We start from the raw sequence: 22,731 nt of genomic DNA, 5'->3' as shown, positions 1-22,731 counted from the left end.
TGGAAGAAAAGAATGTAGATTACTTTGGAGAAAGGAAAAGAATGTTTCAAATTTTAGCAAATAAATCAGTGACAGCTTGGGAAGAAGTGTGCAAAGTATTTGTGAAAAACCAGTTTTGAAACACCATTCCATCATCCTGGGCACTATGCAAGGGGAAAACGTCTCAGCAAAACAGAATGCTCAGGCTTTAGTACTAGCGTGGCTTTATCTCCTTAGTTCATTCTATTTTTCTCCCAGCAAACACCACCCAATTAGAGGTGTTTTTGCCCTTATTAGCTAAGTTCAATAAAAACTTGAATATTCAAGGCTACAATGAACATGGAATCCAACTGTGTTCACCTGACTTTGTGGAATACTGTAGTCTTCTGGGCTACTGCAATATAACACTACGTCTATGCTACTTACTTAGAAAAAGCCAGGTAACCAGGTCAAAACTTGGACCTTAACAATTAAGTATAGTGTTGCTCTGAAACCTAAATAGAATCTGTAATAATAAAAAGAATAAGCTTCCTCCCCACCCCCCCCCCCCGCAATCAGTCTGATAATCACTAACTATTAAGCAAAGAATTATCACTTTCGAAATTGAACACCAGCTTTAGGGCAAGTACTCAGTGAACCAGAAGGCACAGGAGAGGTTAGGCAATGACTCAACATTTAGTTAGAAGTATGTGATTTAAGAGTACTGTATGAAAAATATAAAAACCCAAATTTATGTCAACTTCCCTTGATTAAAACTTTCTTTAAAAAAAAAAAGTAATGTTTTTTTCAAAGATTTATTTATTCATTTGAGAGAGAGAGCATGAGCAGGAGGGGCAGAAGGAGAGAGAATCCTAAAAGAGATCCCACACTGAGCGCAGGGCCGAACATGGCTTGATTTCACAACCTGGGCTGAAAACCAAGAGTCAGATGCCCAACTGTCTATACCATCCAGATGCCCCTACATTTTGTTCTTTTGAAGCTCCTTGTAATTTATCAAAACAAGTATTTTTCAGGTGAGAAAGAAGAAAAAAAATATTAACCTTACCAGGGTTACAGTCTGTAAGAAGGGAGCAGATAGAAAGGAGAACTTTAGAAATGGTTAGTGCTGGACTCCAATTATCTTTTAATATGTCCAAGCAAATAACTCCTTGACTGTTAATATTACAGTGATAGATTCTTGTCCGAAATGTAACCTAAAAAAATAAGACAGCATTAAAATTTAAACAGCAAACAATGAAATTTTTACTAAATTGCTTTTTCAGTTGAGTGGCTGTAATTTAAGATTGTTTCTTTAAAAGATGAATACAGAGTTTAAAGCTGGTAAAATAGGTTAAACGACTTTAATCTGAGATTAGAAAGTGTTCATTGATACACTCTGTCATTTCAAAAGTAATATCCATCAACAAAAAGCAAGGTAACTTCAGTTATTCTAACAGTTTCAATGTTTTAAATATTTTCTTAACTTTTCAAGTTTGAAATAGCTAATTGTTTGCTGACCTCTTGTGTTAGCTGGTGGTACTACATGGCCTTAAACTTCATAATAAATTCAAACAGATACAACATAGTGGGTACATAAACAAAAGCAAAATGCTTAGGTATAAAGGCTATTAAAAAAATGAAGATGAGATTTGTTTCTGCTTTTTCTGATTTTTACATTAGATCCCGCAGATATCCCGTCTACCTAGGTCACAGAATCACTGTAATGGAGTCTCCACAAATGAGGAGCCAGAAATGGGTAAGGATCATAGTAGTAGACAAATTAACACAAGCCATATGAGCCTGAGTTACTTTATTTTGGCTTCCTAACTTTTTTTTGTGAGACACACAGAATCATTCCAAAGTAAAAATTTCCACTTAGTATAAATAAGAATCATAGATTGAATGCCATCCTAGATGAGAACACTGAAGCCTGGAGGTTAAGAATTTGAACAAGACCAAAACATGACAAGGAGCAGAATCCAAGTCTTTGATAGGAGATACTGACTTTCTCATTTTTTTAGTGCACAGATGTTTTGAAACCATTTTTCACTGTTCAGTAACTTTTTTCTCTAAGTGGAAAATAAAGGATTGATTCTGGGTTGCTGTGTCACTAAAAATAGCAGAATTTTAAGCACCATTAAAACAAAGCACATACTTTTAGAACTATGGTCTCTGCAAGAGGCCACCCCCCCCCCCAATGCAGTGTTTTGTGTCCATCCAAATGTACTTAGAGATTCGTTGATATAACAGAAATCTACCTTTTGTGATTAAAACTCAATTTTAAAACCTTCAATAGTCTCTCATGGCACTATGTAAATTTAACTATAAATTGGGCATTCTTACCTTTGGAGGCTTAAAGGGGTATTCTGGTGTAAAAGTGATATCAAGGAAGAATACACCACCCTCATACACGGATCCTGGAGGTCCCAGAATGGTTGATCTCCATTCATAGATGTTATCACCTTTGGGACCAGCACTGTGAAGTAATACATCAAAAGGTAAGCAGGTGGTGGCAGCATCCAAGTTTCTATAGGGTATTCAAAAAAGGAAAAAAGATAACCTCTTCTCTTCCTTTTTATTTAACGTGGGGATCCTCTCCATAAGACAGAAGTGTCTTTCAGACACAATCCAATTCTGGATGCAACACCCATCAGCCTTAGGTCAAGTAAACTGAATGAAAACAAATGTTTAAACTATTCTAAGCCTATTTAAGCTGTGAACAAGCAAGAAATTCTTCAATTCTCAAACCTCTCCTGGATACATCATAAGAAAAGTAAGCAATATTCAGTGGTTTCTGCTCATAGCTATTCATTTCTGATGACCATTTTAAGCACAAAGTTTAATTTTTGATCCACTGACTGGGGTTCTTGTTCCTTGCTCTTCTACTCCCATAATCTTATCCTAAAAGGACTCCAATGGATTTTAGTACTTTTTACATTATAAACCATGTCGGGTGGGAGGAGCACAAGGATGATAGAGTATCCAATGACAAGTTATTCAATTTGCCTTTCAATGTATAAAATTCTATAATCAGGTTCTCTAAATATTAGAGTGGGTATGTTTCTTTATCCCTTTCCCTGTTAAATCACTGTTATTTATATTTAGTTATACCATAATACCCTTCCAAAGCATTGGCTTGTAGAGTGCTCTGTATCCAAGTACAATAATAAAAACAAGTGTGGGTAGACTCTCGTATTGAGGAGAGAGGAAAAGACAAGTTTGGGAAATGGTTTTAGATATTAATTTTAAAAAGACTTCCCACAGCATGGACATGACAGTACTAAAGTGGTTAACTTACACGTTTTTAGCTCAGATTTCTCAAACCTAGCTACTAATAGTTGCTTCAAGGATAATGAGGTGTGTCAGCAGGAAGGTCTTTACTTGGAGAGACTTGTATATCCCAGTCAATACACAGGACGATTTCTACAGAGCAGGCAAACTGCTATTTTAAATGAATGGATGGTATGAACTGGATTCATTCACTCGTTCTTCTTGAGTGCATGTAGGCGAAGTTAAATGGCAGAGATTTCAATAATGAACAAGACAAAAACTCCTTGTCTTCAAGATGCCCTCTGCTAACTGATTAGAGATGAGGTTCAATTCCTTCATTTAAGAGAAAGGTTAGAGGAAGGGAAGGGGGGCAGGGACCTGCCTGGGCCCTACACTTTCCACAAACCCACTATAGATTTTTCTTTCAGAATGAGTTTACAAAAGAAAACCAGAAAGAAACAAGAGCTGGAGAAGAAAACATAATGTGGCAAAAAAGGAGGGAGAAAATATAGATAAAAGAACATGGGCTAATGGGAAGAGTAGAGCCAAACTGGCCAAGAGGCAGAGAGCTTGGACAAGGACTTGAGCACTTATTAGCTATGTGACCTTGATCAAGTCACTAAACTTAAATCACAAATTCTCAGGAATGTTTTGAGAATTAAAATGGAGGGTGGCATCTCTGTAGAAAAACAGACTCAGCAGTTTCTCATTAAATGGTAGTGATCATAGTAATTCCTAACAGTTATGAATTATTCTACTGATTCAAATAGTATGGTCCTTTAATATCCTTTGTGATTGGTATTCTTCAGAACTATTAAAAGACTTGTTTTAGACTGGACAAGGTGGGATGTAGGGAGAACTTTTAATCAGTTTTCTACTTCTAGGGACATGCAGTAACCTCTAGTGAAAGGATACTCTCCTGATACAGCTTCACACCCGGTTAGAACTGGTCCTTGGTTATCTGGTCTGCCTACGTGTTTGCATTCAGCGTATATTTCTGGGCAAAAAGTCTATATACACTGGCCATTACAGCTGGGACACCTGTTTACCAGACTAGAATTAACTGAAAAGTGGACTAATGAGTGAAGACACCACTGACACAGAGGCTGCAGATAACAGATGCACTACCCCATTTAATCTGCTTCATCTAGTTCATGGTCTCTAAAGTTAAAAGGCTAAAAGGCAAAGACAATCATCTGCTGTAAACCTTTTTACAGATGAGGAACCAAGGCCTGAAGGAGAAGCTAGGCCATCTAAAACCTAGTAATGGCAGCATTCCATACAGTTTAACTCATAGTCAGCTTAGTAACGCGAAGAAAGAGACCCAGAAAAAAAAAAAAAAACAAACAAAAAACAGTAAAGTCAGTCTAACCCTAGAGGTGACATGTTGACATGGCCCTGATTCTGCTGGCCCCTCAGTACAGAAAAAAGAACAAAGGTTTAACAATATAGTACTATATGCAGCTTTTATGGATTGTATGGAAAACTATAATTTCCAAACTTCATTGTTCCTCAACATCACCTATAGAACTTTCAAGATTCCAGACCCCTCAACCTAGGCCTACTGAATTTAGAATATTCGGAAGGGACTTAAGAACCTACGGTGATCTTTAAACAGGTATTGGTTGCTTTTGGGAATCACTGGTATAAGTTACTGAAAGACAATCAGTTTAGGACATAAGCTTTAACATTACAACTTATCACTTATGATACAAGTAGATATTCAAATCAAGGTGGCTACTTGTGTGTAATCAGCTTTCAGTCTGGGGTATAAACTTTTCTGAAAGTTCAGAAAAAAAGAGACAGGGCATTAGGGAATCAAGTATATAATATAAACATAACTATAATTTAAAAAATAACATGCTTCATTAAACTTTGAAAACTGATAACAAAAGTGGGCTATATTAAGAAAAATAATACTAAATGAAATAATATGAAATGTAGTTGAAATCCTGAAGCATGCAACAGGAGCCCTGGAGGAAACTAAACAGCATGGATCCTTAATCTGCATGTCCTCAGCCAGGGTACTTGGGAGTTACAGGGAAGGATGAGAAACCACTGGAAGGACCAAGCATTGCTGCTTGATGAAAAATTTCACTCACCTTAAAGCTGTTACTGGAAAAATTCATATAACTTTTTGTCATATGCATTTTATTAATCATAGAATGAAACAAAAATTATGGCCCTGCAAATCTTCTGCCCATTTTTTCTTCCTTCCAGGTTCTCACTGTAAGTTAGGATCTACTGGTCTAGAAGGTGGGTAAAGAGACCTATGGGGGGAGTGGTAAGGGCACAAGTTTACAACTTTCAGAAGGCTACCGTGAAGGTGAATGAGGAACAAGAGACTCTTTACGTGGGACACTACAAGGAAAGGTCTGTTCCAGCACCCTACCCTCTTCTCTATAAAATGACTAACTAGGTTACCCACAGGTCAGCATATTCCTTTACCAACTTTCTGTCCCCACCCTTTAAGATACCTTTTAGTTTCACAATAAGAAATACAACTTAAGTTTGAAACACTTATGGAAGTGTACCTTAGAATAGCATGTGATCTAAATTAGTAATTACTAAAGTGATTATAAAGTATGGGAGATGGGTGTTTAAGAGAATATGAGAACAGGGGCGCCTGGGTGGCTCAGTGGATTAAGCCACTGCCTTCGGCTCAGGTCATGATCTCAGGGTCCTGGGATTGAGCCCCACATCGGGCTCTCTGCTCCGCGGGGAGCCTGCTTCCTCCTCTCTCTCTCTGCCTGCCTCTCTGCCTACTTGTGATCTCTCTCTCTGTCAAATAAATAAATTTTTAAAAAAAAATCTTAAAAAAAAAAAAAGAATATGAGAACAAAAAAAATTACAAGTACCTGTTTGAAGATGTTGCAACCTTAACTGTGATTAGAATCTTGGCATGAGGCTGAGACTGAGAATGTGGAAGGAGACCATGCATTTGCCTTTCACATTTTGTTAAAGAATTAAGGCTTATTCGTAATAAAAACACCTTTCAAAATAAACGTATAATACACAGAACTCTTACACAAGGCAAAAGAAAAAAAAAATCTGCCCTTGATTCAGTCTTTTTTCCTAGAAGGAAAAAAAAGAGAGCTGTGGCAAACATTTTGAGAAAAACAGTAAGTCAAGGGCACCTGGCTGGCTCAGCTGGTAGAGCATGTGACTCTTGATCTTGGGGTTTTGAGTTCAAGCTCCACACTGGGTATAGTTTACTTTTAAGAAAAAAAAAGAAAAAAAGAAAAAAATCATCTTATTTTTGACTCAGTATTTTCTTACTTCTGTAATGGTTTCTGACTTCAGAGAGATACATTAACATTAGCAGCAGGAATTGTCATGAACCACAACCTTCTTCTGAAGGGACATCTGCCTGTTGACTGATCAGCAACAAACTCAATGACAAGGACTCTTACCTCCACCAGCCTTTCCCTTAATGCTTGAAACCCATGCTTCCTCCAGTAACCACGGGACAAGATGGCTATCTGTCATACTTCTTATGCCTTATTAATACTATATTAGTAATAGCATTTGAATAGTATAAAATGTTATCAATACAAGTCATTTAAGGTATAATCCTAAGAAATAAAACCAATTAGAAAAACTGTCATTAGACCAGTCTTCCAGAATTTCATGTGCTCTCTGGATTGATCTGAAAATTTCTAAGATGATCATATAAGCTAATGTTTAAGCTTTATTTTGTTTTAAAATCACGTTGTCGTTGTTTTTTTAAGTCCTCCCCCATTCCCATCCTCAATACTAACTTACTATAGACTACTGTTCTTCCGTTTCAACAGCAACCGAAGATGCATTTCAATTTTTAAAGAACATCCTGGAAGCAAGGTGAAATTATAATCAGTGTTTTTAAAGATTATGTTTCTATCTGATCAGTTTTTAAAATTTTCATTGGGAGAGATGACCCCTGCATACAAAGAAACCCTAACTCAGATATTATTTTAGGCATAATTCTAAAAAGCTTAGTTATGTGGTCTGGTATCTTAGAAAAAAAAGTTGAGGGTAAAGGCTGGGAAGATGAAAAGATAAGGAACATGCTCAAGACAAGCATTTGGATAGCAACAGCACAAAGTAAGCGAAAAATGGAGCAAGTTAGCAAATGTGCCGGCATATTTCAAAACAGGGTAGATAGAGGCTCATGATCAACTGAGTTAGAAGTTCATTCTACCCACCTAAAAATCCCAAGTAACCTCTCAAACCAGTTGCTTACACAAAATATATTCTGTCATAAAATCCTCCAAACTCCCAGATTCTCACTGCCTCAAACCAGTCGTTCTCAGTAGAGGATGGTTTTGGCCCCCAGGTGATATTTGGCAATGTCTGGAGATTATTTTGGGATGGCGCAGCTAGGAGGGAGTGTGCTACTGTCACCTAGTGGGTAGAGGCCAGAGGCGCTGCTAAACATTCTCCAATGTACCAGGCACCAGATAGCCCCATGCAACAAAATATTCTCTCAAGGGGCGCCTGGGTCAGGTCTGCCTTCGGCTCACATCATGATCCCAGGGTCCTGGGATCATGCCCCACATCAGGCTTCCTGCTCAGCGAGGAGCCCGCTTCTCCCCCTGCTTGTGCGTTCTCTGTCAAATAATAAATCTTTTTAAAAAATTCTCAACTCAAAATGTCAGTAGTGCCAAGGCTGAGAATCCTGCTTAGAGAAATGTGTTCAAGGTAGCCCTAAGAAGGTTAAGAGCTTCACAGTTTGAATCCATTGTCAGGCTCTAGTGCCCATCCGCTTATCTGTTTTACTGCTGGGGGGGGGGGGGGATCAATATCCAGGGTTGTTGTTGTTTTTTTGTTTTTAATTTTTTTTATAAAGATTTTATTTATTTATTTGACAGAGAGAAATCACAAGAGAGGCAGGCAGAGAGAGAGGAAGGGAAGCAGGCTCTCCGCTGAGCAGAGAGCCCGATGTGGGACTCCATCCCAGGACCCTGAGATCCTGACCTGAGCTGAAGGCAGCAGCTTAACCCACTGAGCCACCCAGGCGCCCTCCAGGGTTGTTTTAAAAGTTAGATTTGCATATGCCCTAAACGTTCCATAGACTCCTGATAAGGCAAAAATGTGGTCCCTGGACAAAGCAACATCAGCAGCCTCTGGAAGTTTGTTAGAAATGCAGATTTAGACTCCACCCCACACCTAATCCATCAGAATCTGCACATTAAAACTTTGAGAATCTAGCTACAGAGGACATTAAGTGGCAAGTGATGCCAACTCTACCTTCTGATCTAAGTTTAAATGACCAATTATATTCTCTAGCTCTTGCAGCACCTGGGTGGCTCAGTGGGTTAAAGCCTCTGCCTTCAGCTCAGGTCATGGTCCCAGGGTCCTGGTATGGAGCCGGGCATCGGGCTCTCTGTGGCTCAGCGGGGAGCCTGCTTCTCCCTCTCCCTCTGCCTGCATCTCTGCCTACTTGTGATCTCTGTCAAATAAATAAATAAAATCTTTTAAAAAAAATACTCTCCAGCTCTTTCCTTCATTCCTGTAATTCTCTGCAGTAAGAAACAAGTATCAACCCTGGTAATGCTTACTAAGTACCATATAGAGAACTCAGAAAATGCTTATAGGAAGAGACCCACAATCAAATCTATATTCCTGACAGCCCACTATTCAAAATCCATTCTTAATTTATTCTTCTTCTGCTAAGAAATTAAAAGAGAATATGACAGAATAGTATGAATGCAGCAATCTACCAGAGGGAATCCTCATCGCCCACAATTATGTCCCAGTAGACCTACTACTCTCCAGGGAATAAAAGCTGCCTTCTCTGTGACGTCTATATAGCACATGCAGAGGAATTTTATAAAAAATGAAAAAAAGCTTCTTGTTCTCACCATCCCTCCATAAAACGGTTGCGATCTGTAACCTAGAAGTGAGTGGCAGAAGGAACTCGAAAAATCAGAAAACCTCAGTAAGATGACTACTAACACACTAGTGACATGGTTTGGTGAGATGCTATCACAACACTGCTATGACAAAGTGGATCGCTCACTTCCTGATAACGAAGAGAAGCCTCCTACAAAGTGGTACTGCAGGGGATGTACATCCAGGTTACCATTCCCTGGGAAGAATTTAAGTTTAAAGGCCAACCTAAAGGACTCCTATGTAAGAATTCACATCAGTAGTATCCAGTGTATCTAAGCAGTTGCACTGGAACAAAGTGGGCCCAAACAGGGGGTTACAGTTTCCTACACATGGGAGGAAAACAGACTCAAGACACTTAAGATCTAGAACAACATGATCCATGTCCACTAAGAATGGTGTTCCCATGGAGGCCCCCCAAATCTTGTCATATCATCTTCGAGGAAATGGTGCCTTTCTCCCAGCAGAAAGGGGATAAACCTTCAAAGGAATTTGATACAACTTTTCAATGAAGCACAAGGCTGATTTTGGGCCTATAGAAGCTCTAGAGTTCATTTCTGAAGTCTGTTCCAAACTGGAAAGTGGACAGATTGGCAGGTATTTACATACACTGCTACAGCTATGTGGCTATACACTCTTTCGTAGATCAGGTTTTAAGTCTCTAGAGAATAGTGATTTTCCACACATACTACAGGGCTTAGTATAATAGTAATTAGCAATATTTAATTAGCTGGCAAAATACGTACCACTGTTCAGAATCACATGACAATGTTTTCAAATTTGGTGAAATAACAAAACACTACAAGAGCTCAGTCTTGCTCAGCTAGCCGTTCAATTGTGTTTTTACCTGATATGCTGCTGCTTTAGGAAACAATCCAGACTTTCTGGAATTCTACACTCCAGTCTTGAAGGAAAAAAAATCAGATGCACGAGTAAGGACACAATTTTAAAAAGAAAACTCGTTTCGTGATAATTTGAAAGTGACAACAGTAGGGATAGTGAAACAAGCAGATCTACAACACTGTGGACATCAGTGGGTCCTTACTGTCAGGGAGGGATGGCTGAATAATGACACTGTTTAGTAAACTGAACTAAAAATCACACTTTAGGGGAGCCTGGGTGGCTCAGTTGGTGAAGTGTCTGCCTTCAGCTCAGGTCATGATCCCAGGGTCCTGGGATTGAGTCCCACATGGGGCTCCCTGCTCAGTAGGGAGTTTGCTTCTCCCTCTCCCCCTGATTGTGCTGCTCTCTCTCAAATAAAATTTTAAGAAAAATTAAAATAAAAATCATGCTTTAACTTTTGGACTGTTGATATATAAAGTTAAAGGTGCCAAGCAAGTGAAATTCAAGCTTGTCAAATGTCAAGGGCCTAAAAGGAATTGGAGTGGGGAAGGGTAGAGAATGGCACATAGGAATGATTAGAGAGAAATAAGAGATTGGCATTTCTTGTGTCTCAAAAACCTTTTTTCCTTTCCTATACAAGGTTAAATACGTAGGTGGTCAGGACAAAGGTGGATCAGACAATAGCTCTTTTCTGCAGAACTACACAAGCTGAAGAACAATTCTAATTTGCTCTTTCCCCAGAGAAGTTAGAAAAACAGGGCCAGAACAGAATCAAGTTCTAAGGCTATTCCTCCTCTACTGAAACTAAAATAATCCAGAGGAGGATATCTGCACCTTACAGTCAAGTGGTTTGAGTCCTGATTTTTTAGTTGCATTGCTTATATTAGCTTATGTAACACTGCTATCTAAGCGAGTAAGTAGAAATCAATTATTAATCTCTGGTTCTTACAGTAATCAGTTCACAAGGCCTAGAAAAGCACAACCAGTTCTACTGGGATGGTAACTGTACTGAGGCTAAGTGAGAGTATTGGAGGAAAGCAGAATCTCTTGTTTAGACTTTTGTAGGGGATATAGTACAGTTGTTAATACTTGTACCTTCCACACATTTAATGAAGGTCCTCAAAAGCAACAGTGTTGCAAGGAAAGCTACTCAAAGGATACAAAAATTCTCAAAAAGGAACTTACCAGGCTTAACTCAATTCTAAGAATCTACAGTGTATCTTTTTTTTAAAAAGATTTTATTTATTTGACAGAGATCACAAGTAGGCAGAGACGCAGGCAGAGAGAGAGGGGGAAGCAGGCTCCCCGCTGAGCAGAGAGCCCGATGCGGGACTCGATCCCAGAACCTTGAGATCATGACCAGAGCAGAAGGCAGAGGCTCAACCCACTGAGCCACCCAGGCGCCCCTACAGTGTATCTTTTGATTAGGAAATGACCACAGTTCAGTTTCTCATTCACTCACACTCAACTGCACGGCCTCCATAATGCAACTGCTGCCAATCTCACACTGTAGGTGAGGCACTCGGGGGTGACACGGTCAGAGGGAAATGCACAAAGTAACTGTAAATGCACAAGGAACAGGTTCAACATCTTGCCACTGAGCAGAGAAAACTGCCTGCACCATCTTGCTGCAGTGATTTGGGGGGCGGGGGGGGGGTCATTTATCACATGATCTGAACTCTCTTCTTTGGTAAAGCCTTTTTTAAAAAAATAATAATTTTAACTTTTTACTGCCCCTTTTTGCTCTTAAAAGTGAGACAAGGGCATCTCAGAACATCCTCCTACACCACCTAGTCAGCCTGGAACTGCCCTGCCAGTCTCCTAATTGTAGCAATTTTAAGGATTCTTCATCCTCAGGGGCATCCTCCTTCCAGGGATTTGGGTAAACACCTGAGGCAGGTGTCTCTCATCCTAAGTCCAGATCCCTACAACTTCCCTCAGTACAGAACTCATGTGGATTTGGAGGATAAAGATGTTTGGAGCTAAAGCTGACATTCACATCTGGGAAAGGCTAGATCGGCACTTCTCCCAAGACCCTTTCAGCAAGCCCCCAGGTCACAACTATTTTCACAATTCTAAACAGTATTTGCCTTTTTAACTCTCCTTCTCTCACATTTGTTCTGTGAAGTTTTCCTGAGACTACATGAGGTGTGATACGACAACAGACTGAATGCAGAAGCAGATAAAAAAATCCAGCTGTCTGGGTGGCTCAGTGGTTTGAGCCGCTGCCTTCGGCTCAGGTCATGATCTCAGGGTCCTGGGATCGAGTCCCGCATCGGGCTCTCTGCTCGGCAGGGAGCCTGCTTCCCTCTCACTCTCTCTGCCTGCCTCTCTGCCTACTTGTGATCTCTCTCTGTCAAATAAAAAAAAAAAAAAAATCTTAAAAAATCCAGCTGTCTTCGGACATTAAAGCAATTCACATATATGTTAAACAGTGCCACTCTTCTAAGTGTTTTAGCTTTGGAAAACGTTTTCATTAAAAATGTTAACATGTTTTTGTTATTTTAAAATGAATGATATTTTTAATGTTTCAGCTTTAATCTTGAATACAGTAAAATCCATAATAATTAACCATATAAACAAAAGCACTTTGGGGCCCCTAATTTTTAAGAGTGTATAATAGGGTCCTAAAATAATAAAGGTTTGAGAATGGCTAGGCAGATTACTTTAATATCAGCATAACTAGGCAACAATTAAAAACAAAACGAAAGTTTTGAACAGGAACTAGAAGGTGCTGTCTCTCTCTCTCTGCCCTTCCCGCTCTCTCTGCAACTTGGAAACCCTAAAGTCCATGTAAGAAGTGTGACTACCCCAAAGCCTACCTACTGGAAAGACCACGTGGAAAGACTAAATATGAGGGAGGAATGAGAAGCCCCAGGTGTTCCAGCCCTTAGCCATTTGAGTCTTCTTGGCCCAAGTAGCAGACTTGTGAGTAGAGAAGCCTTCAGATAGTTCCAGTCGCCCCAGCCAGCCCCTAGATATACCAGAGGTTTATGATAAATGGTGGCTGCCATTTTACACCACGTAGTTTTTAGGTTGTTCTGTGAACACTCCCCAGGAATAACCTTCAACCAATAGCTGATGGTGGAGTGGAACAATTCTAAGGCAAGTGCTTTACCCAATTCCCCAGAGTTCCCTCTGGCAACTTTCACTGTGGGAGCACTTAATAAAAGGCATCCTTTACTGACAGTCTTTCCTACCCTGTCTTCCTTCCCACCTCTACCTTTGTTTCTTACACCACTAAAACTACCTGTATTAGAATTCTCATCTTAAGGGTCTCCTGGGGAAAGCAAAGCTGACAGACCACTGAAGTTGGACACACACTAAGGAAAAGATGAACCGATATGATTACATAAAAAAATGGAACATCTGTAAGAGAAAGACAAACACATTAAAAAGGGTGAGGGAAGAAAACTGCAGTACATGATTAAGGGTTAATATCTTGACTATGAAAAAAACCTGACGGGACACCTGGGTGGCTCAGTGGGTTGAGCCTCTGCCTTTGGCTCAGGTCATGATCTCAGGGACCTGGGATTGAGCCCCATATCGGGCTCTCTGCTCGACGGGGAGCCTGCTTCTCCCTCTCTCTGCCTGCCTCTCTGCCTACTTGCGATCTCTCTCTCTCTCTCTCTGTCAAATAAATAAATAAAATCTTAAAAAAAAAAAAAGAAAAAACCTGAAACATAATAACTGCAATGGATAAAGGACTCAGACATTTCTCAAAAGAACTCATATGGCCAATAAATTCTCAATCTTACTTAGACTCAAAGGAATGCAAATTAAACAAGGAGGCACATTTGCCTATCAGACTGGCAAACATTTAAAGATTGTATTTATTTATTTGACAGAGAGAGCAGGAGAGCACAAGCAGTGCAGAGCGGCAGGGAGAGGAAGAACCAGGCTCCTGCTGAGCAGGGAGCCTGATGCAGGGCTCAATCCCAGGACCCTGAGATCATGTCCTAAACTGAAGGCAGACGCTTTAACCGAATGAGCCACCCAGATGCCCCAAGACGGGCAAATATTTTTTGTTTTGTTTGGCAAACATTTTAAAAGAATGAAAAATCTGTGTTAACTGGATGATGAAATAGGCATCCTTTCCCACTGCTGGTGGGAGAGTAAATTAGTAATCATAGATTGTGATTAAGTAAAATATATTCAAATATAAATCCAATATACCCTTTGACACAGAAATTCTGCTTCTCAGAGCTTACCCTCAGGAAATGAGTGGAACATGCACATGGCTACAGTACCAGGCTATTTATAAGAATCTTATGTATGATGAAACAAGTCTGGAATGAGCTAAACTATCAATAGGAGGCAGGCTAGACTGTGGTACAACCACACAGCAGTATACTATGCAGCACTTAAATGATACAAGGTACACATACTCAACAGGGTTTTTAAAAATCCACAATGGGGGCACCTAGGTACCTCAATCGTTAAGCATCTTCCTTCAGCTCAGGTCATTTCAGGGTCCTGGGATGGAGCCCCGCATCAGGCTCCCTGCTCAGCGGACAGCCTGCGTCTCCCTGTCCCACTCCCCCTGCTTGTGTTCCCTCTCTAGGGAAATAAATAAATAAATAAATAAATAAAATCTTAAAAAAAAAAAAAATCCACAGTGTAACATGAAGTGACTTCCCAACAGTGTGCAAAACCACCCCCTTTCCATTAGAAGACATACCATATAACCAAACTATTGATCAAGGTTGTACCTGCAGGATGAGATGCAGGGGATTTATCTTACAATAACAACGTATTTCCATTCTTAAGAACGTAACAAAGCGTAGAAGAAATGAAATCAAATTCACCTAGCAATAGAGAAAGTCAACTAACAGAGAAAGAAGTAACTGTGGTTACCCTGGGTAAGGATGCTTTCTGCCTGGAAAACCAGGCCTTCAAATTTGCAGGGATGCAGGATACTCAATCTAGGCAATTTCAGCCCAGTTTCCGTAGACTGTAGTTTAGAACACAGTTCCTAAGGGTCTCAAGAGGGGTGACTTTTGACAAGTTCACTCCTGCCTGTCACAGCCCAAATACGTGTTCAATAGTGACCCAGAGATGTACTGCATCGTCGGGTGAAGATCTACAACAGTCATTCACAGAAAATGAGTAATACTGCTCCCATCTCCAATTTACAGCCCTGTGAAAGCCGCCAGTAACTATTATGGGGGTTAAGGTGTCCTGTGGTCTCCCATTAAAGGACAGATCTGGCTCTAGTACTATAAAAGCTTCTACTGACACTACTGCTCTATCCTGCCATTTCCTCTCTCCTCTCTTCAAATCAGGCCCTCCCCTAACTTCTTCTTTATACCACGCTCCAGACAGGGTGCTGAGAGAGATACTGAACCCAGGGAGAGAATGCAAACCCTTCAACAGTATAAAGCAAAGGGGCTCAAGTTTATGCAACAGCCCACAAATATTTTTCAAAACAAGGCAGAGGGATCTGACAGCCAACTCAGCAGACATACCCACCAAATACCAACGGTTAGCAAAGATGATCTGTTCAATGTCTAAATAGTCGAGATATCTAATAGTCAATTTATCTAATAGTTATTAAGACACGAAATATCTGAAGTGGTGGATGGCTTTAACTGCAGGTAAATTGTGCCTTAAAAAGTAGATAAAGGAGAATAATAATCTAATATATACAGAGAAATTGATCATTTTAAATCATTCTTTCCTCTAAGCAGACTCCCTCCTGAGCAGAGAGCCCAATGCAGCCGAAGGCAGACACTTGACTGACAGAGCCATGCAGGCGCCCCTCGTTATTCCCATTTTAAAGATGGGGACGCATTCAGAAGGTTAAGTGAAGGTTAAGTGATGGGGCTGTACAAAATCCTAAGCCAGGAAATCACACTTCTGGTCAATACAACCCAGGCTTTCTTTCCTACAGTGATTTTTTTTCCCCCAATACATCCATGGAGTTTCCAATAAAATTATCTGCTTTGGACTCCCCATCGATTTTGTTTAATCACATTTACTACTCTGCCTTTCCTACCTTATTATTTCATTTGTCTTTTATATTTGGATGGAAGCTAGAATTAGGAACAAGAAAATCTTGTGACCTGCTAGAGGGTTATTAAAATTTCTTAAAAATTGATTCGGTTTTTTTTTTAAAAGTACATACCACATGGAGTACTACTTAGTGTGGAGGAGAGGGGATTTTAATAATACTGTGACAACGATAAAAACTGAGAACTCCCAGCTTAATGAAAACCAAAGATGGTTTGGGGAAACAAGCATCAGTTCAACTGAGTAATAGTCCAGATGTTATGTTCTTAAATTGCAAAAAGATTAAGCAATACATTTTTTTTTTTTAAGAACTTTAAGTGGGGGGAAATGCTAAAAAGGAGGTGTAGAACATGATACCTACTTCCCCAGCTCAGAAGTCTATTTGGTCCACTCCACTCCATTCCATTCTAGTCCACAGTGGCACTGGGAGGTCCAGCAAATCACTGGAATGAATGACCTCCACTGAAATGGAGGTCAACTCCTGCCTGAGGATACAATATCACCCACTGCTCAATGCTCTGTGAAGCTGAGGCCTCTGCAACCTCTTTGTTCCCTCCCTCTCCACTGCAGGATCTACAGCTCAGAACCACCAGGAAATCACAGGGTCAGAAGGTGAGGAGAACTATTTACTGCACTTGGAGAGTCATTGGCTTCTTTCTTGGCCCCAGAAGGCCAGGAGAGAAAGGCAAAGGCTGTTTATATTTGCAGAGGGCTGAGAGTGTGAATGAGGGAGGCTATGCCCTGTAGGTCAAATACAGGGCTGCATTTGGAGGGGAGAGTCTACTCTGGCTTCTTGTTCACTAAACCTCATCACCAGATCTCTGCCCTGCTGTCTACATATCTTCTTCTAGCTGAGGAGAGGAGACAACACCTTTAACAAAACTCCGTGCTGCAGCAGCTGCTAAAACGGCCCAAGTTGGAGCACCCACAAGGGGACATTTCACAGCCGACCAAGTCTAACAAATTTTCTCCTAGTGCTGGTAAGCAGACACATGTGACCTTCACCAGTGGCCACTGACCAGCTACCATTCTGGCTTGTAAACTAACACACACAGTGCATATGCTACCACACGCTAAAACCAGGTCCTTCCTAAAATGATTCTCATCATGAAATATTTAATAAAAAATAAATAAATAAAATTTAATAAATAAATTTATTTATTAATTTATATAATTTATATAATATATAATTTATAAATTTATAAATTATTTATAATAATTTATATAATAAATAAAATAAATTATATAAATTATATAAATAATTTAATAATAAATATTTAATATTTATTAATATTAATATTTATATAAATAATTATATATAATATAATTATACATAAATATATAATTATACTTATATAAATATTATATAAATATTTAATAAATATAATAAATAAAATTTAATAAATAAATAAAAATTATGCAAGGCATAATGCACAAACAGAAAAGGGTCCTAACAAAAATGTCAGCTAGTAATTCCCAATTTTATATGAAAACACTTGCAGAGAATTAACTGCTAAGGTTTATGTCTATTCAGGCTAAGTTTTATGGAAACGTCAAAAAGGCAAGAAAAGTTCTGATTGAAAGAGAGTAGACAGTTGTCCGAAGCCAAAGGTGAGGAGCTTGGCTGAGAGGTATAAAATGTGGCTAACAACCCACATACATGATTGGAAAATAAGGTTAAAGAAGAGAAGGACATGAAAAATGAAATGAGAGGGGAAGTTTTAATTTCTTACTTTTTTCCCTCTTAAAAGGAAAAAAAAAAAAAATTTAAGTCCTGGCCTAGAGGGAGAAGACAACCATCTCAGAACACATACACAAAGATGATAGATGGAACACACAATACCAACTTTCACTCCTTCCCCAACTCCAACAGTATGACAGCAAAGATTTTTAAAGGCATAAACCTACAAAGATGGGAAGAAAAGGAAAGGGGATAATGTTCACAGAAGTTTGGAAGTTAGGAGGCAAACTGGCAAGTGGTAAAGGAATCGACATGATATATCCAAGAAGCTGAATCCTAAAGTGGCTGTGAAAAAAGCCAAAAATCAAGCCCAGGTAGACCACATAACCCTCCCTAAAGACTCAGGAACCTGTGGTGCCCGAGGAGGTTGAGAATGAGGCAGGGGAAGGTTTTAAAATAAGAACTGGTTAAAAGTGTGTATCAGTGGTCCAATTCCAAGACCCTGTGTGACAGGTGGAATTCTGAGATGGGCAGCATGATGTCCTCCCGCTAATACACTCTGACCTCCTCATGTGAGCATGGACAGAAGCTGTGACTTGCTTCTCCCTAACAGAGTAAGGCAAAGCTGATTGGACACCACTCTTGGATCAGGTTATGTTTTCTGTAAATTGTTATTGTATAAGACTCAGTCTTAACTGACAAGAGAAAGACTGTCCTGCTGGCCCTGAAGGAGCAAGCTGCTATGATGTCAATTGCCCGAAGAGAGGGCTAGAGAACTGCTGTGGCCTCTGGGGGCAACTGACTTCAGTCCTGTGGCTGCAAGGAAGTAAACTCCTTGTCACAACTGCATACGCTTAGAAGCAAATCCTGAGCAACAGATGAGCACACAGGCTCGCTAGCTGGTTCCTTGACTGTAGCCTAAAAAACCCTGAATAGAGGTCTAAGCTGTGCCCCAACTCCCGACTCATGTGAACTGTACATACTAAAATGTATGCACTGTTTTGAACTGCTAACGTTGTGGTAGCTTGTTACACAGTAATAGAAATCCTGCCTGACTGGGGTTTATTTTCTGGAGAGGTTTAAAATTGAGGGTCTCTGAACCAGGGGACATTAATATGGATGAGGGCAGAGGTGCTAAACTAACAATGAGCTTATGCATGGCCAACAATAAGATCCCCAGTTTTCCTTCTCAGCTCCCAGAACAAAGCTTGGCCTTTACCCTCCAGGCAGTCTCCTTTGGGGGATGTTAACAACCTAGAGGAAATGTCTCCCTAACTAAGTTAACAGATAACCAAGGAACATGGTTCTTCTCTAAAAATGGCAAACAAAGATCAAAACAAACTAGAAGACAGTCAATTAGAGAAAACAGAATTTAGAAAGAAAATTTCAAAATAAATGAAATTACTAATATCCAGAGAGACAGAAGATATTGCACTGATGAAACAAGGATATGGGTAAAACAAAACAGTATTCAGAAAAGAAAAAGGAGGGTAGGGGTCAGGTGCTGATAATGGGCGAAGGCAGTCAAACGGTACAAACTTCGTTATACGATACTAAGTTTTGGGAATATAATATGTAGTATTGTTAACAATACTGTATCATATACTTGAAAGGTGCTATCAGGTAGGTCTTAAAAGTTCTCATCACAAGAAAAAAAACAATGGAGGTGATGGGTGTTAACTAAATTTACTGTGGTAAAGTCATTATGTAATATATACATATATCAAATCACTGTGTTGTACACCCTAAACTAATACAATGCTATAATTATACCTCAATAAAGTGGGGGCACAGAGAAAAGAAAGGAGGGCTTTTAGAAACTAAAAATGAAAGCAAACAAACATACTTCAACATTATAAAGGACACGTGTAACAAACCCACAGCTAACATTACTCAATGGTCAAAAACTGAAAGCTTTCCCTCTAAGATCAGAACAAGACGAGGATGTCCGCTCTCACCATTTTTATTCAACACAGTACTAAAAGTCCCAGCCACAGAAATCAGACAAGAAAAAGAAACAAAAGGCATCCAACTGATAAGAAGTAGTAAAATTGTTGACTATCTGCAGATGACATGATCCTATATACAGAAAACCCTAAGGGCTCCACCAAAAAAACTATCAGAATAAATGAATCTAGTAAAGCTGCAGGATACAGACTATACCGAAATCTGTTGCATTTCTATACACCAATAATGAAGTAGCAGGAAAAGATCTTACAAAAACAATCCCATTTAGAACTGCACCAAAAATCATAAAGTATCTAGGAATAAATTTAACCAAGGAGGTGAAAGACCTACACTCTGAAAGATACTTATGAAAGAACTTGAAGATGATATAAACAGAAAAACAAACCATGCCCCTAGACTGGAGGAATATTGTTAAAATGCCCATACTACCCAAAGCAATCTACAGATTCGATGCAATCCCCACCAAAATACCAAGAGTACTGGGGCACCTGGGTGGCTCAGTGGGTTAAAGCCTCTGCCTTCGGCTCAGGTCATGATCCCAGAGTCCTGGGATTGAGCCCCACATGGGGGGAGGGGGGCAGTCTCCGTTCAGCAGGGAGCCTGCTTCCTCCTCTCTCTCTCTCTGCCTGCCTCTCTGCCTACTTGTGATCGCTGTCAAATAAATAAAATCCTTAAAAAAAAAAGAGTATTTTTCACAGAACTAGAACAATCCATCCTAAAATTCATATGGAACCACAAAGACCGTGAACAGCCAAAGCAATTTTGAGAAAGAACAAAGCTGGAGGTATTACTGTCCTAGATTTCAAATTATACTTCAAAGTTATAGTAATAAAAACAGTATGGTACAGGAACAAAAACAGACATACAGATCAACAGAACAGAATAGAGAACCAGAATAAACCCACAATTATATGGTGAATTAATCTACAACAAAGGAAGCAAGAATATACACAATGGGAAAGGACAGTCTCTGCAACAAATGGTGTTGGGAAAACTGGACAGTTATATGCAAAAGAATGAAACTAGACCACTTTCTACACCATGTACAAAAATAAACTCAAGATGGATTTAAGACTTAAATGTAAGATCAGAAACCATAAAAATCCTAAAAGAAAACACAGCCAGTAATCTCTTGGACGTGGGCCTTAGCAGCATTTTTCTGGACAGGTCTCTTCTGGCAAAGGAAACAAAAGCAAAAATAAACCAGAGACAAACCAAATACAAAGCTTCTGCACAGGAAAGGAAACTATCAAAAAATTAAAACGGCAACGTGGATGGACTTGAGGGGATTACACTAAATAAGTCAGGCTGAGAAAGACAATGACACTATGATTTTACTTATATGTGAAATCTCTAAAATCAAAGCAAACGAGTGAACAAAAACCAGAAACAGACTCCTAGATATGGGGGGGTGGGGGGTGGGGGTGGAAAAAAACCCTTAACAACTGATAGTTGCCAGAAAGGAGGAGGATGGGCAAAATAAGCAAAGGGGATTAAAAGGTACAAACTTCCAGTTATACAACAAGTAAGTCAGGGCGCCTGGGTGGCTCAGTGGGTTAAAGCCTCTGCCTTCAGCTCAGGTCATGATTCCAGGGTCCTAGGACTGAGCCCCACATGGGGGGGGGGGGGGGTGGTCTCTGCTCAGCAGGGAGCCTGCTTCCTCCTCTCTCTCTGCCTGCTTCTCTGACTACTTGTGATCTCTGTCTGTCAAATAAATAAATAAAATCTTAAAAAAAAAAAAAAAGTCACAGGGATAAAAATGCAGCAAAAGGAATATATTCAGTAGTATTTTATTATCTTTGTATGGTGACAAATGGTAACTACACCTACAATGGTGAGCACTGCATAATATATAGAATTGTGGAATCACCATGTTCTACACCTGCAGTTGACATAACATGGTGTCAATAATACCTCAATTAAACACACACACACACACACAATGAACCAAAAAATTTTCAAAAATATAATGAAGGGTAAAGTTATAATCTCCCAAAAAAAGGAAGAAAGAAGGTTAAAAAAAAAGAGAGAGAGAAAACATACAACTTTTTTTGGTACACATGTGTCTTCTGCAGGAATGCAGTTGGAAATGGAAAGACTAAATGAGAATAAATCAGAGGACCTTAAATGCCTACCAAACCATTTAGACTTTAACAGCTTTGCGCCTACAGGAGTGAAGTGAAAAGACAGTCACTGTTTTAAGAAGTAGAAAATTCTAAATACTGAAAACATCAACCTATTCAGAAATAGGAAGCTACAAATTCAATCTTCAATGAATGAAGCAGAGAGCCTAATTAGGAGACTACAAAAATCTAACAACCTGGATTAGAGCAGTGACAGAACAAAATTATCTGGGGGGAAATCCTAAGTACTTCACTGTAACAATCCCTAAGAGCTATCAATAAACCAAATCCTCTGACTGTATCAATACATACATGCCTACATCTAATTCCCACTGAACATGAAGAAACCCCAAGGGTCTCTGCAGGGCCTGCCCAGTCTCCTGGCAGCATTGCTAACCAGATATCCCAAACACTACCATGCAGCACTTAGTTAAGTCAACATTTGCTAAATAAACAAAATTTGAGTTTATATGTATGATCTTGCATGTTCAATATGATATTAACATTTCAGAAAACTCTCAAACCATGTATCCTGATTTTAGTTCAGAAAATATTTATCATTAGTTATATGCTTAACTGATACTTGCTTGCTGTTACATGTAGTTAAAAAATACACTATTTTAGATACTAGGTTTCTTCCAAAAAGTTAAAAAATACCAGGTTTAATATTCTTTTTAAAACACCCTTTAAATGGTTTTATGGCTTTATTTAAATCGGATTTAGATAAAATTTAAATTTTATTTACCTTACAGCAAATAAAGATGGAAGTATTTTGGAAGGAAACACATCTCATCAGTTTATCTGGCAACTTGGTTGGGTTGTGTTTCTTTTAAAAAGAACCAAGGCTCACAGTTTATAAAGACTCACGAACAGGCACATTCAACACCACATAAGCAGGAGGTAAAAGGAATTCCAACATAAACTCAGGCTAGCCTCTAAAATCCAGCAGATTTTTAACCACTAATGATACCTCTAGCAGAATTTAGTTAACCAAAACCATTGCTC

The 22,731-nt window shown here is 39.3% G+C and overlaps 1 protein-coding gene across 1 annotated transcript in view; it reads right to left on the bottom strand.

The window, feature by feature from the left end:
• Positions 1 to 22,731, bottom strand: part of UBE2E1 (ubiquitin conjugating enzyme E2 E1) — an 81,142-nt gene that overhangs the window by 789 nt on the left and 57,622 nt on the right. The window contains exons 4-5 of the mRNA XM_046001852.1: positions 2,302 to 2,434; positions 1,025 to 1,172 (exon numbers count right to left, since the gene is read on the bottom strand). Coding sequence (XP_045857808.1) covers positions 1,025 to 1,172; positions 2,302 to 2,434 — 281 coding nt within the window. The remainder of the gene's footprint in view (positions 1 to 1,024; positions 1,173 to 2,301; positions 2,435 to 22,731) is intronic.

This window comes from Meles meles, chromosome 4, assembly GCF_922984935.1.
Source record: "Meles meles chromosome 4, mMelMel3.1 paternal haplotype, whole genome shotgun sequence".
NCBI lineage: Eukaryota > Metazoa > Chordata > Mammalia > Carnivora > Mustelidae > Meles > Meles meles.
The sequence above is the reverse complement of the archived record's forward strand: the minus strand, read 5'-3'. Positions and strand labels throughout refer to the sequence as shown.